General features: G+C 42.2%; 1 protein-coding gene across 1 annotated transcript in view; it reads right to left on the reverse strand.

Annotated features, from left to right (window-relative positions):
- PIKFYVE (phosphoinositide kinase, FYVE finger containing) overlaps positions 1–14,646 on the reverse strand; it is a 57,266-nt gene that overhangs the window by 26,628 nt on the left and 15,992 nt on the right. The window contains 8 exon segments of the mRNA XM_010149024.1: positions 529–709; positions 1,093–1,222; positions 3,226–3,288; positions 8,242–8,409; positions 8,905–9,052; positions 10,812–10,923; positions 11,729–11,886; positions 14,491–14,629. Coding sequence (XP_010147326.1) covers positions 529–709; positions 1,093–1,222; positions 3,226–3,288; positions 8,242–8,409; positions 8,905–9,052; positions 10,812–10,923; positions 11,729–11,886; positions 14,491–14,629 — 1,099 coding nt within the window.

Raw genomic sequence — 14,646 nt, forward strand, 5'->3', positions numbered from 1 at the left:
CTCTCAGAAGAGACTCTGCATGCCACAACTACAGCCTTACAGTTCAACAGCATCAACACTCAGCCATCTGGCAGAACTGGATGTATCAGCCCATAACAATCAAGTTTTCCTCTTGAAGAAAGTCGTTGTACTTGGCATGGGAGGAGTTCTGTCCTCCATAATGGATAGTTACAGGGCAATAGATTGCTACACAGGGTCCTGCAAGCTACTTATCCAGCATTCAGTACATCTCCAATCCAAGCAGAAACCAAAAAAGGAACCAAGTCATTATGGAGTCATTGCTCTTTGCTATCTTCTGCAGCTTAGAGCCTGACAGAAGAGGTCAGATCCAGGGCATTAAAGCACCTTTCAGAGGACGTAAAATTATTTCCGTGCAGCTTTTTTACAAGTCCATCTTATCCAAAGGCTGTGTTGGCCAGTTACACCACTGAACATGCTGGAGGCAGCATGAAGGAGGACTCTTCAGGCAAGAGGTGCTACCAACAGCTGCATCCTTTTGTTTCTCTACATCCATGCTTTGAAACTTACTTTTTTTATGTGGACAAACTGGCGGATATCCATGTCATCATCTCTGTTCTTGACATCAGGCCGTACAGTTTGAACTACCTGGCAGACCACAGGTACAATGATATCCCTCCAGGACAGGGACAGAGACTCATTGTACAGAAGCTGCTGAAGCAGTGCCATCATGTGGTTGTGATTAGCAGACCTGTAAAAAAGGCAAAACCACCAGATTTCTTGTGAGAAAAAACTAGAGCAGTAATTAAAGTCACTTTTCAGAAGTAAATTCCTTAACATTTACAGTGCAGGAAATCCTCTGAAGGAATTGCTGCCTAGAAAGTTCTACAGTCAACTCTGGTCCTGTACTTCAATATACTAAAAAAAAAAAAACAAACCACGGGGGGGGGGGAAGGAAACAAACAACCAATCAAAATATACTGTAAAAATGCTGTTTTCGTAATGCAGATTAGTTCCTTGTATTGTCCACTAAAAATCATCAAGATCAAATCTCACTGAAAGCTGGTGGAATAGAGGGGCTTCAGGAATTGTTACTCAAAATATGCAAATTCCTTTTCTCTACATGTTTCTTACAGGAGCCTTTCCATGGCCTGCTTCTCCCCATTCTCTTCTCTCAGCAGATCCAGATTGCTGTGGTGCCAGCCTAGGGGCGTGAAAAAGAGTTCTTTGGACTTCTCCTCCACCCTCCTGTTGAATAACGACTCTGCAAGAGACAAAAAACCTTGTTAATATAAGGTCACAGTTGAATGCCTGCATCTTACTGAAAGGCTACTTTGAAAACAAAAGAATTTACTAAGACATTAAGTTCAAGCCTCTTGAAATACTGAGTCTAAGACATCATGGTAACATGACACAGCAAACAATGTTGAGTATAACAGTAGTGAGTGTACAAAGCAAGAGCGAGCTACTAAAACTCTTGTACTGCCTGTATAGAACATACTGTTTTCTCTTCTGGAATTGAACTGTTACGAAGTTTGTTAAGACAAGGAAAAAAATTTATAGGCAAAATAGGGATACATGATATGCAGCAAATCCCAAATAACTTGTATATTCATACTACTTAATCATAATGTCTTTGTAATTAGAACATTGGTCAGAGGCACTAATTTGATGCACAAAAAGCTGCTGCTTTGAAGACATCTACATGTAAGTGTCATTAAAAGATCTAGTTATTTTATTCAGGCTGCAGCACAAGCATCAAAAACATCTTGGTAAAGGCCTTGTTTAGCACATCTTCCAAGCATATTTTAAAGAAATGCTACGCTACCAATTCACATGTCAGACCTTTATGTGTCTTGCAGACCTGATCCCAGACAACTCTTTACTGCTCAGGTACGGAGGGAGCTGCCAGCAGGCTGGTTCATCTAGCCTATATCACAGTATTTAATACTACAGAACTCTCAAAGATGTTCTGTCAAGAAAGTGGCACAGATTTTTCAAAAGATCTCAGCACATCTTCTCACCTCACCGTAATATACACAGGTATCTCTCTGCCACGATAAACAGGATGCTAATGAATGCTGTATCCACTGAACAAAATTTCTTCAATCCTAAATGTCAGCATAAACTATAGCCACTTCGGGTTTTGGAAACAGAAAGCATGTTTCAACAGTGTAAGACAGTCCTCACTTGGGGAGGGGGCCTTCTGCTTTCAATCATTATATCATGTAGCAACCCCTTAGAACTGTTCTCTGTTTTGGAGTATCAAGATTTCAGCACAGTACTCTGCGCTTTGAAGAGTTACTAGGTTATTTCCCCACACAGGTATTACAATATTCTAAAGGGAAGTTATAAACTTCGCCATTCTCATAATGGCTGATTATATTACAAGTCATTTGTGCTAGTAGGGCATAAACTGTCTTCAGCAAGTGTGCAAGCCTTCAGAGTTAAGCTTAAAACTTCTCAAAGTGCATGATACAATTGCAAAATCCTTATATAACAGTAATCTGAGCAGGACTAATGAAAAAAATCAAGATGCTCAATGCTCAAAATTAGCTGTATAGAAAATTAACAGCAGTTACACTGTTTCTTCCTCTTTCCTTTCTCCTGCAAAAGCTCACTTAAAAACTAAGCACTAGTTTAATCAAAGACTTTATTTTTCTGCATGCACAAACATTGAGGTTTCCCTCTTACTTCCTCCTCTTCTGAGCTTACCAAAATCAACAGCGTTAACTGGGAGAGAATAGCCCACAGGAGCACCTGGCCATGATACCAGAAGGCACACGGGTTTTAAAACTCACAACTGCTTCTAATGGCCTTTCACTTCAGAAGCAGTGGTGGTGGTGATGATGACAGGAAACCCCAAAAGATTTAAGAGATGAAGCTTTAAGCTACTCTGTAGAAGCAGTGCAATTAACCATATCACATCTCCATTTGCCTGCACAGAAGGTTAAAAAAAAAAATCAATGTCTGTTACATAAGCTTGTGGGTGGGGAAGTTGTGAACAGACTTGCTACTTAATTAAAAAAAGAAAAGCTCTTCTTTGAGTGCTTCTGAATGAAGACATCTGAGAAGTGAAAGAAGTTTAAGCTTGAAAGTGCATTCAAAAAAGTCAGAGTATAGTTTACACATCAGTTTAGCCACAGATAAGTTCAGATTTACTACCAAGTAAATATTTCTAAAGGGTCAATGCCGTAATAAACGAGTAATGAGTTTTCATCATTACATTAAAATCACACAACAGCAACATTTGAAGTTTCTCCTTACCTTTAATAAAAGCATCACTTATAGAGAACATCTGCTGCCCTCCGTTTTCAGGATTCAAGTACTCTGAAAGGAGAGAGAAGAGGGAGATAGGCGGAGACAAAAAAAATGACAGGTTACACTGGTGCGCCCATATAATTACAATGTGCACACCCACACCAGAAGCTGCAGCATTACTCATCTACATGTTTAGTCACCAATTTAGCAAGAGCTTGATGAGTGGTCAAGACAAGAATATCCTCTCATTCTTGTTCTATCAAAAAGTTCTAAGATGACAAGAAAATAGTGCTGTGAAGAAACAAAACAAAGGCATGAGCAAAGACTGAACTAGGAGTTAAAGGTTTGCTTTTCCAACTGACCCACACCACGCTTTCCTAGATCTGAATACAAATGTGTTAATCTGTGAGCAGACACCGCAGGAGCGTCCAAGCAGGGAACAGCCTCCTCACCCTGCTCTAAAAATGCAGCTTCAGAAGCCATTTTGCTCTCATACTCCAATGACATATCTCAGACTGAGGGAGAGACAAGCCACAGTGGTCTTACACACTGAAGGAAACAGAAGACAGTCTTGCCTTTCAAGAGCTGCAAGTCTAAAGTCTCAAACAGTTTAAAGTGTTTTAAGGAATCCATGCTGACAGAGGTGTACTTCAAGCAACAACAGAAAGCAAGAGTCATGTATCACTTTACATATGGCAAATAGGATGAGGGTCTATCTACTACATTTGTTTAGCCTGCTAGATTTTGACCTTTCAAGCAGGCTGGGTGGCTACAAAAAGCTTGTTTTCTCCAAAGGCCATTAGCTTGTTGTGCCTTTGGTTGGTTCCTTGCTTCTACAAAAAGGAATTGTACAGTGGGAAAACAAGAGCAATAGCCCAACTGCTAATACAGCATGATGATTCAAAGTCCAAAGCTAACCCTTTCCTGAGAATGGTCTAGACCTACTGTCACAAACAAAATGCAAAGCCACGCAGCCTTCAGACACCAGCAGAAAGCAACAGAAAGTTGACAGGACACAAGCAATCACAGGTCTCTAAACAGCAGCACTGAAGAGACTCCTTACACATCACCAGTTTAAAAATCTGAGCTTGTCTGCAGTTGCCCAGTTTGCAAACAGACAACAGATGAACAGTGTACCAAAGAGAAGCTGCAAGCCTTCCTTGCAGCTTGATGGTTATTTGCAGATTCCTTTCAGCTCTTGCTTAGATGAAGAGTTTAGCATTACAAGCAACCTACTGCTTGATAAAAACTGGCTCACCTTCTGCATTCAGTAATCCACAGACGACCTACGGAAAGACCTGCCACGCTGTACCTACACATGAGCATGTATACCAGCACCTCCATCACCCTCCACCTTGCAACAGCCCCAGGGCAGCAGCTCTTACCCTAAGCACTGATATCCCTGCCTGGCATGGCCAAGGCAGGAGCTACCCCCTGCCGAAACCTAACCTTAGTTATGGTCTGGATGATTGCACAGGTGGCACCTCCAAACCAGGAACACTTCAATACAGCTTCACTTCCTATAACTTTGCTTCAAATGTTAGGAACTCCCCCTGGGCAATACGATATCTGTTCAATCCAGAAAGAGGTATGGTAACACACTCATAGGTGCAAGTTTGAGACAGCAAGAGTGCCTAACAGATTTCTTACCTCACATCATTCCTACATGCATCATGCTCCTCAGAGTGTCGGCAGGGGAAAGAGGTTCTTGCAGCATTTTTTTTTTTTGTAGCCTTGTCTGCAAGCAGTTAGCTATCAAGAGACTATCTTGCAAACTCCCCTGAACAGCTTCACCAAAACAAAAAGAACCAAACAATCCCACCCCAGAACACGCAAATTCCTAGGTCTGATATTCAAGGGTACCATTGGAATCAAATACCACAATGCACACAGAAATTCACAGGTCTCCAACGTAAACCAGATTTCTTAAACCTTAAGGCTTGCTCTTGTTAAACATCAATACAGACTGGCCAGCAACCACATCTTTTCCTCTAGATACACAATCAAGGATGCATGTATTCACAGATACCCACTGAAAACTGAGGTGCACCTTTTCAAAAGAAGTGCACCAAAATGGCTCCTGGCAATGGCATGCTAAACCTCAGCAAGCAATGGTGATAAGGAATTGTGTCATGGTTACTCAGATCCTCTTCTCTCACACCCTCCTAACTAGAGGCAGGCATCCAAAACTAGCTAACCAAAATATCTGCTACTAGGAGTAAGAATATCTGGCTGCAAGCACATTCAGAAAATAAAGGTTACCATATTGATAATGACCTCTTCAGAAACAGCAAAATAAACCCCACATTTTAAATAATCACGTAATCTCTTCCCCCAATTTAAATGCAGAAAGCAATCTTACTTTGTTTCCCATTTTGATACACTCTATAAAGTGCCATTGTTTTTAGGCAGATGATACTATAAATGAGTCACTATACTCACTCGTAAGATACTACGAGCCAGCTAACTTGGAGTCACCAGAATTTCATGGAAACACACCAGACATTAGTCAGTCTGTAACATCACAAGAAGTCCTGCCATTAGACTATATACAAACCACTGCGTTCTACACCACAGCTGGTACATCACAGCCCCTTGTTTCAAAGCAGCTGACCTTTGTGACTGGTGGAAGTTGCATCTCTCTTAATCATTTGAAAAAACCCACTAACCACTTAGCTCAAAGTTGACCTGCACTGGTGTTCTGTCCTGCCAGTCCTCCCCCAGTGATGGTAATTTACAGTTGTGAGGAAATTGAGTTACTAGCCTCATAAGGTGGGTGTGATCTTTAGTTTTACTTCACTATTTCAACAAAAATTAAGTCATTGTCATCCTGTCTAAGGACAAAAGATAATTCCAATGAAATGAAGCCAAAAATACGTGTCCATAATGGTTATAGGGAAGTTGCTGACAAAAAAAGTGCAGTAAGTCCTCTGCATTTAGATTTTTTTTTAAAATGTAGAATAATACCTACTTCTCCATGATGCATTTAAACAACTCACATCTCCACCCTACCCTAGTTCTAAGTATATTACTGATACTTTCCCCTCAAGGGAAATCCATTCTCTTAAAAGGAATTGTTCCCAGTTTTCTACTACTAATTACACTCGTACAGAATAACCTGGTTAAGAGACCACACATTCCAGGAACAGATAAAAAAAACCAGTCAGCAGAGATTCACCAAAGATGGCAGATTGCTGCCAACATATGTAATACAAAGGCAGAAGTGTCTCTCAGTCCTCTCACCACTTGCCTTTTCTGCTGATCTTCTCTGCACTCTCGATTCTCACCATCTTTCTTACAAGAGCTTCAGTTCTGGCTATGAGAACTCTTGATTTGCTCAACAGCTTCTGGTAGAAGTAGGCTCCCTTATGTTTACCCTTCATCATCTACTGCTCTTTGTGTAAGGAGATAAAGACTGTGATATGTGTGAAACCAGGACTATCATTCTACAAGCCCTTTAACACTGGCCAGAACCAAAATGACTACTGCCTGCTCTGCTGCCTGATAAAGATAAACCTGCTACAGCTGTAAATTCATAGGATACTGCAGCACACCTGGGCCTGTTTCAACCTCACTTAATCCAGCATCCCTTCTTCCTCAAAGGATATCATTGATATATTCTCCCTCTCCACACCTTTCCTTGCCTGCAGATGCATTAGCTTTCCCTTTGATTACGGCTACAGCTGGAAACCAGCTAAAAGGAACCAATAAGAAGATGGTGTCAGTAGTGTTGACAATCTATCCCTATTGTTGTGTTGTCTGGCACCATCTGAAATTTCAAGCTTGCTCTGCTCCTTTCTTTTACAGAAAAATAAGGGTTAGATATCCCTTCTTCTAGACATATTTTTGGTAAATAATGAATGGTAACTACAATAGGTACTGATAAATGACCTCTCTAATTTGTCTCACTCTCTCTCCCATGTCTAACATACTTCGAAAGTCAGTTGTGACCAGTTCTCCTCCCTCCCTCTCTTCAGTGACCACTTCAGAGTTTCAGAAAATGCAATCCGTATGCAAGCATAAGCGAAGTCTTGCATTCCGACCCACAACAACATAGGAGATCAGTTGGACTTTCTAGAAAGATGAATTTGTTAGAAGAAATCTAAATTATTTAACACTGGATCATCTTTTAAAAAATTGGAAATAGTGAAGGGGTGGGGTGAAACACTAATTAAGAATAAGAAACTCCTTAGAAACAGCCCAAGATAGAAGTCTACAAAGCTCATGTAACCTTAGGCAAGGAAGCAGAACAAAGACATCAATTGCTACCCAGCATGTAAAGCAACTAGAATATACAAGACCCAAGCCAGTGGCAAGCCCTGGGTTTCAGTCAGCCCTCGTCCAATTTAGAGAATGCAGTTGTCAACAGGCAGGCACATTATTTTTTCCATAAGGATTTTGCTTATAGCTAGTCTTTCAATTTTGTACTTATTTAGGAGAAAAAATTTCAAAACAAGCCTTCAACACTGAGTATTTAATTTCTTCCTACTTCACTTAAGTGGATCTTCTTTTGAATGAATGTTACACATACGGACTAAGTCAGGCCTTATTGCTCATCAGTAAGATTCTTCTGTCAAATGCAAGCTTATAAAAGTGCAATTAGATGTCAGCACAGAACTGTTCCAAGTTCATTTGTTGTTTGGATGGGGTTTTTTTCTTGATTGCTTTTCTACCTTAATCTCAAACTGTAGAGACATATACCAAACTGGTTTATGCACGGATTATTTTTCCACCCCAGTTAGCCAAAAACTGTATATGTGGATCTGCCCTATTATGTATGGGCAGGAGACTACTTCAGCTGCAAAGAGAAAGTCACAGGGGAAGTTACACACGCTGCAGAGAAGGTGTTTCAACAAGTCTGAGCCTCCCCAGAGGTGACCATTTCAAAACTGCAAGCGAGTGCCAGCTAAACATCATCTTTCCCCTCTGTAAGACAGCTACCAAAGTAGTGTCCAAATGGGTCAGTTTTACTAGGGCCCAGCTCTCCATCATGTGCAACTCCAGCTGGTGACTACCTCATACCTTTTTGGTCGGCAGGGTGAGGGGGCACATGTGGGTACTTGGAGTGCTTCTTGATATGGAAGTTCACGTTGTCCATCTCCACGTTCAGGCTGATGGAGGCGGCTGAATCACTGTCCACTGTGGACTGGAAGCTGCTGACTGAAGTGCGCTTGCTAGGGCTGGCAGAGTCTTTTAGTGTTGGGTAAGGGGGAAGATACAGGGAGGAGAAGGGTTCAAATGGGTATCATGAGGGTACCGGAGAGGAGAAAAATAGTCTTTAATACATAAAGACCAGTGTCCAATACTACAGGAATACAGTATTTTCATAGTTCTAGTCTTATCTTCATGTGTGCATGCTGACATACTGGGCATTCTTTAGTGCATAACTATAGGGCCCAAATGAAGCAGAAGTTTGCCTGAGAAACAGAAGGCAGCAATTTACATGCTTCTCCTCCATTAGAGGTATGAAGCTTTACCAGTTCCACTAAATACAAAATACTGTATCCATCATAAGAAACTGCAGGACTAGATGGGTTACAGTTTGCTTAGATCCTTACGGCCCCATGCACACACATACAAACACACACACACATAAAGCAGGACATGGTTAAACTACTATGTCCAGAAGGACTGGGGATAACAGGGGAGAAGTCAGAGTGAGAACAAGACTCAGGTGAAACTCACTGGCTGAGTTATCTTCTCCTTCATCAGCAATCTGCTCTGTGTCACTGTCATCAAACTTGATGTCTTTGAACCAGGATGGCTCAGAGTGTCCCTCTACTGAGTTCACAGAGTCACTATCTGGAGATGGGGTTTCTGAGAACTCTGTGCTCTAGAAGACAAGGGGGGAAAAAAAAAAAATGTTAAAGTGCAGCTCTGCTGAAACATTAAGCAGCCTTAGAAAGCAGTCTGTTACAAATGCAGATCAAATGTTTTTAAAGTCAGAGGATACTCGCAGTAGGCTGAGCCAGGTTGGTCACAGAAACGTCTCTCTTGGCATGAAATAGGAAATCTTTGGGACAGGAAACAAGTATTTCTTTACACTTCCCATGTGCTTAGTCTCTGCCTCCTCTCCACCTCCACAGAAGTTGTGACTAAGTGGCAAGTTTATTCTATTGCATATTTTCTGTCACCACATCCAGCTGAGCAGTTTTGAATGCTTCCTATCCCCAGCAAAGGTGGGTGATGACTATATCCTTTGCACAGAAACCAGCACACAGAGCTTTTGGTGAAGGCTAACTAATCTACTGGAGCAAATGTATGACTGATCAAAGTAGTTCTAAGTTTCACTCACAAGTCAGGCTCTAGCTGGAGCTACTGTATCAAAGCAAACGCATCTAAGCAATTGCCATCAGCCATCCTGATGCCTCCAGTCACCTCAAGAGGAAGTTCTCACTATGATTCTTTTGGCTACAGTGAGTGCAGCAAGCAACTGAGTCAACAACACTGTTTCTCCTGATTCTTCTCCAGGAGAAATGAGCTCAGACAGTGCTTTCAGCTGATGAGAATAAGATATGGCTTTAAACCTTGAATAATGCAAGACCCTTACAAATAGTTACAAACAAGGATCCACAAGCGCTTGCTAGTTAAGAGCAAGCTTTTAATAACAAACTGAAACAGTGCAGTTAACTAGCTGAGATGCCAGATGAAGCCCAGTGCAATCTCAGTGGAAGACCATGTGACTGTGGCCAAGAGCTGAAATGCACAAGGAAGGCAAGATGCTCATGGCTGCAAGCTTTCTGTCTGAGGTTCATGGGACAGCTAAGCCATTCTTTGTTCTGAGAAGCTGCAGAACATGGAATACCCTCAACTGAATGCTTTCAGGTAACAGAGGCTACAGAGATATCTTGCTCAAGTTAAAAAAAAAAAAAAAAACCAAATCCAATCACTTAGGCCAATGACTGCTCTTACCCCACAGCAAGTTTGATTGCTATGAAATACAGTAGGATAGCATCTTAGGAACCATAGGTCACTGGTTGCCTGCCTCCCCCTCAGTTAGCCAGTCCTGTTTGGGAGGCATGACAAAGACCCCCTCCTAACCTTGCATCATGTGGTTAAGGTATTGAATTCTTTTATTACTGCCATCACTGGAAATCAGAAGAAGGTTACCAATACAATTCATAAGAAGATCCAATACTGTATATCTAAAATATCCATTCTTTAGAAGTTTTTGAAGAAGAAATTTTGAAATGGAAGACCACCATTGTGTTGCAGCCACCAGTAAATGCACACAGATTCTCGATTCTGCACATTACAGCACAACTGCCACAAGCACAGACTCTGCCATCCCAAGGTCTCTGTGGAAGACGTCCACCATGAGAGGCACTGACCTAGATTAGATACCCTTTCCTCCACTTCAGGCAGTGTTATATGTAACAACTCATCCTCCATAGAGGACACCCCCAAAGGTTTCTGGGCAAATGCAGCTTCCTCAGGCTTTAAACAACTATGGAGAAAGGTCTGGACCCCAATTTTCTGTACGGAAGAGCTGATTTAGAAAATGCACAATGCCTGCTGAGAACAGGGTTAGAAAATATTCTAATCAGCAGCCAAACCCAGAAAGACCAATAGCTTTCCCACTTTTTTTTTACCTGTAATGGTCTGTAGAGAGCATACTCATCTCTGAAGAGCTGATCATGATGACTGACACATTCTAGCCAGCGTCCATCAACCAATGCCTGTCCTATTGCAATAGCTTGGACCCTGGAGGTATAAGAATAGTGATGGTTTCCTAAGCCCAGTCCTAAACACACATGGTTTATGGTACAAGCATGCTACAAAAGAGCCATTTGCTATGCACTACTTGACTCATCAGTACCCCACTGCCATGTTTAACCAGACATTATTTAAAATATTGCGGAGAGGCAGCAGAGTGTACTGGTTCAAGTATGGAGCTAGATGAAGAGACTGACAATACTCTAAACTCAGCTGAGTTGTCCATCAGACAATTAAGACGTCTGTGCTCCTCTAATACTGTTAGCTTGAGTTATACATACTGAGCATCTTTGCTGAGTAAGGACTATTGCTCTACACTTAAGAACCATCTCAGTTTTATCCCCCTCACATAGTTAAATACACTAGGTTCTTTATACTCACTTACAAGGTTAAGAGCCTACCAGCCCCACCAAAAATTTAGCTATCAAACACTATTAGTCATGTCTGATCCCAGGGACAAACTTGCCCTTTGGACTATCAGCAAATATTTCTGGACAGTCTTTGAAATACACTCACTGTTCTCCAACAGTTTGGGTCATCCTTGTCCCATTAGCTGCCTCCCACACCATCTCCCAAACCATACAGCCCCATGTGTCCTGTTGGTTTGGGCCACACAGAGTCAGAGCCCTACCTGTTTCGGTAGGCAGTAAAGAAAATATCTGAATTTCTTTTCTTTCTCATCTCCTGGCAAAGGGATCCATCTCTGCAGTCTAGGTACCCTATGTCAGCTAAAACTCACAGACTCCTATCACAGAGACAGGAGACGCCCGCTGCCCTAAAGCATCAGGGTTACCTTGTGGTTATGTGCCCATTTCTGATGAGCCAGTTGACCAGCTCTTTTCCCACAATGCAGTTGGGATGTGTCCGCAGCCAGTAGCGATGGTCTTGAAACTCCATCCCACTGTTGTGATGGCAGATTTTCTTCCACAGGTCTTTCAGCTGGACTGAGTCCTGGACAGGGAGATGTGCAAGTTACTTACTAGTCTAACCTTTGCACTGGTTTCAAGGGCATCAACCTAGGCCCTCAGATCAGCTTCTAGAATAAGAGCCCTCCACAAACAGGCACAAAAAACTAAGCCATTCTGCACAACCTATGTGAAGGTGCAAACAGAAGCAGCAGACATGAGATCAGCTCCTTATATCCTTCCTTTTACATTAAGTCAAGAGCAAGGAATAAAAAAACTAGGTACCCTCAGAGTTAAGGGGTTTTTGGTTTTAATGTGGCAAGATTTTGTACTGCCCTCTTGTACCCTATTCACAAACTCAGGTGGTATGTATAGAGGCCAATGAAACTCATCCTTTGGAAGACGGTTTTTCTGAATCATCTGTGCTCAGCCTAGGTTTTGTGAGGCCTACTAGTCCGTTATCAAGCCCAGACATAATGACACACAGCAACGCACACTGCTGCATTCAAGTGCTGGGATACCATTTCTAATTGAGAATTCCTTTTTTATTGTCAAGTATCAGGCCTTTTTTAGACACTGTTATCTTTGGCCACTATGCAAAAAAGGTATACCCCTCCCCCCGACCCCCAGCTCAATTAACCATTTTTGAACCTGTGGATTTTTTCCCCTCACCATTTGGAACACCTCAGCCTATACCTCAAACTTGTCTTTCAGCCTGTTAAGCATGTGCACCAACTCTTGTGTAGGCTACGCTCCATCCAAACTGAGCTGTCTCTCTGTACCTGGCCATTTTTGCTTTCCCATATGCACCCTGGCTTTGCAACAGTGGATTGTGCTGTGCCGAGTGCAAACTGGGAGCTGGGATTATTTTGAGAGAGGAACAGCGCGCTCCAAGAGGTGCAAAGAGACACTGCAGCTGTCTCAAATGTCTCATTCTATTTTTGTGTAACAGAGGGAAAAGAAAACTTTAATTAAATTTTAACTGGTTTCAGCTTTCCAGTTAACTGCCAGACCCACATTATTGCACTCTGCCAAGGGTGCCCTGAGATCCAAGAGTTTTGCTCCACTTCTGTTACTGGACTGGCTTTCTGCTTTTAATTCCAGCAGTGGGTGTCCTGGTTATTATCCTAAAATCAATGTCAGCAGCTCCCCTTCTGTACCAGGTATAGAGTCAAATGGAACCATAACAGAACACGTCATAGGATCACAAGATTTGCTGCAACTGGCAGTTCCACAGTTCAGCTGCCTTGTAGTTTACCGTTAACTTACATGGTGATTTCAGTAAACTGGACAAACTGGCAGAACACAGCAAATCCTTTCAACTCAAGGATTTTGACCTCTAGTTCACAGAAAAATGTGCTTACCCCAGTGTATGTACATCCTCCCCTACCTTTTATTTCATGAGCAAAGTTCATTAGTCTTGTGAATATGCCATGTTAACCTTTAAATTAACTCCTGATACAGAGTCAGCTCCACATGGTAAGGGCATTAAACAAACAGTGCGAATTCACAGAAAATCCTACATTAACTGAACTTGCTTCGGTTCATGTAAGAGCAGAAGATAGAATACTACCAATCCTCTCTCCCCCAAGGAAGAAAACAGTTAAAAAATGAAATAAAGTGAAGCTGAAGTGCACTGGGACTTGATGATCTTGGGCCAAGTTCTGTTCACAGCATTTCAAACTTCATTTTTCCTGCATTAACATACATTCACAGGGCACGCTAGTGTAAAGGCATGCCTTAGAAGTTTCTCCCTCACATGGTTTTCCCACTTACAGTGCACCCTGGAAAGGAGTTATGCAACTGAACAGAAACTGGAGTGTTTCTGCACCCTCAGGAGTACTTGCATGCACTTTGCTAGCAGCAGGCCTAACACCACAGAAATTGGCCTTCCTGATTTTAAATTGGCAATGGGGAGCAATCTTGGATCTTTTAATGCGTGAAAACCACTACCTTCCTTTCTCTGCATCTGTCCTGCCCCATTTGTTGGAAACACTTCCCCCAAAGAAACTGTTTTCTACTGAGTGTTGTACAGTAACTGGCACCTACAACACTGCCTCTGTGTGGAAAGGATAATAGGATTACACAGAACACAGTTACACATTGATTTTTCTTCGAACAAGTTCGTCACCACAACCTTCTACAAAATATTATATTTATTCTGAAAACAAGGGGAGGGGCCAAGTTTCCTTTTGGCCCCATAAGCTGCAACAGCTTTAACTCATTCATCACGGTGTAACCATTTTGAAGCAATCACTGGAAGTTTCCAATTAATGTGGTTTATGAAAGGGAAAATCTGAACTTGGAGAAATACAGAATCAGGTCATTGTGTTACAGCTACAACCATGACAGGTTTAACCCACAAGGAGCCACCATACACCCACTCCACACTGCATAACACACTTCCCAAGACTAAAATTGTAAACACCTTTATGCAAACACCACATGAAACTAAGACTTGTTTCAGGAAGACAGAAGTGTCCAAAGCACCATCAATATCCTCCATCCCTGCACCACCTGGAGGAGGGGTCCAGGTAAGAGTGCTCAGACAAGAGCCTCTAAAGGCAGCAAGATACTCCAGCTGCATGAGATAAGAAAGACAACCTTCATTGTCTTCACAGAGCAAGAGAAACAGAAGCCTGAACGGTACCAGAAGGATTTTGCGCTCATCCTCACTGGTCTCTGCCTTCATATGTGTGCGACTGGCCTGGGGGCTGACAGATGTCTCGTAGGCAGGCACCATTGGTGAACCCGAACGATCCAGGGACAGGTTAGTGATGCTGGCTGATCTGTAGGGGAAGAGAGA

Source organism: Eurypyga helias, unplaced genomic scaffold, assembly GCF_000690775.1.
Source record: "Eurypyga helias isolate BGI_N326 unplaced genomic scaffold, ASM69077v1 scaffold25553, whole genome shotgun sequence".
Lineage (NCBI taxonomy): Eukaryota > Metazoa > Chordata > Aves > Eurypygiformes > Eurypygidae > Eurypyga > Eurypyga helias.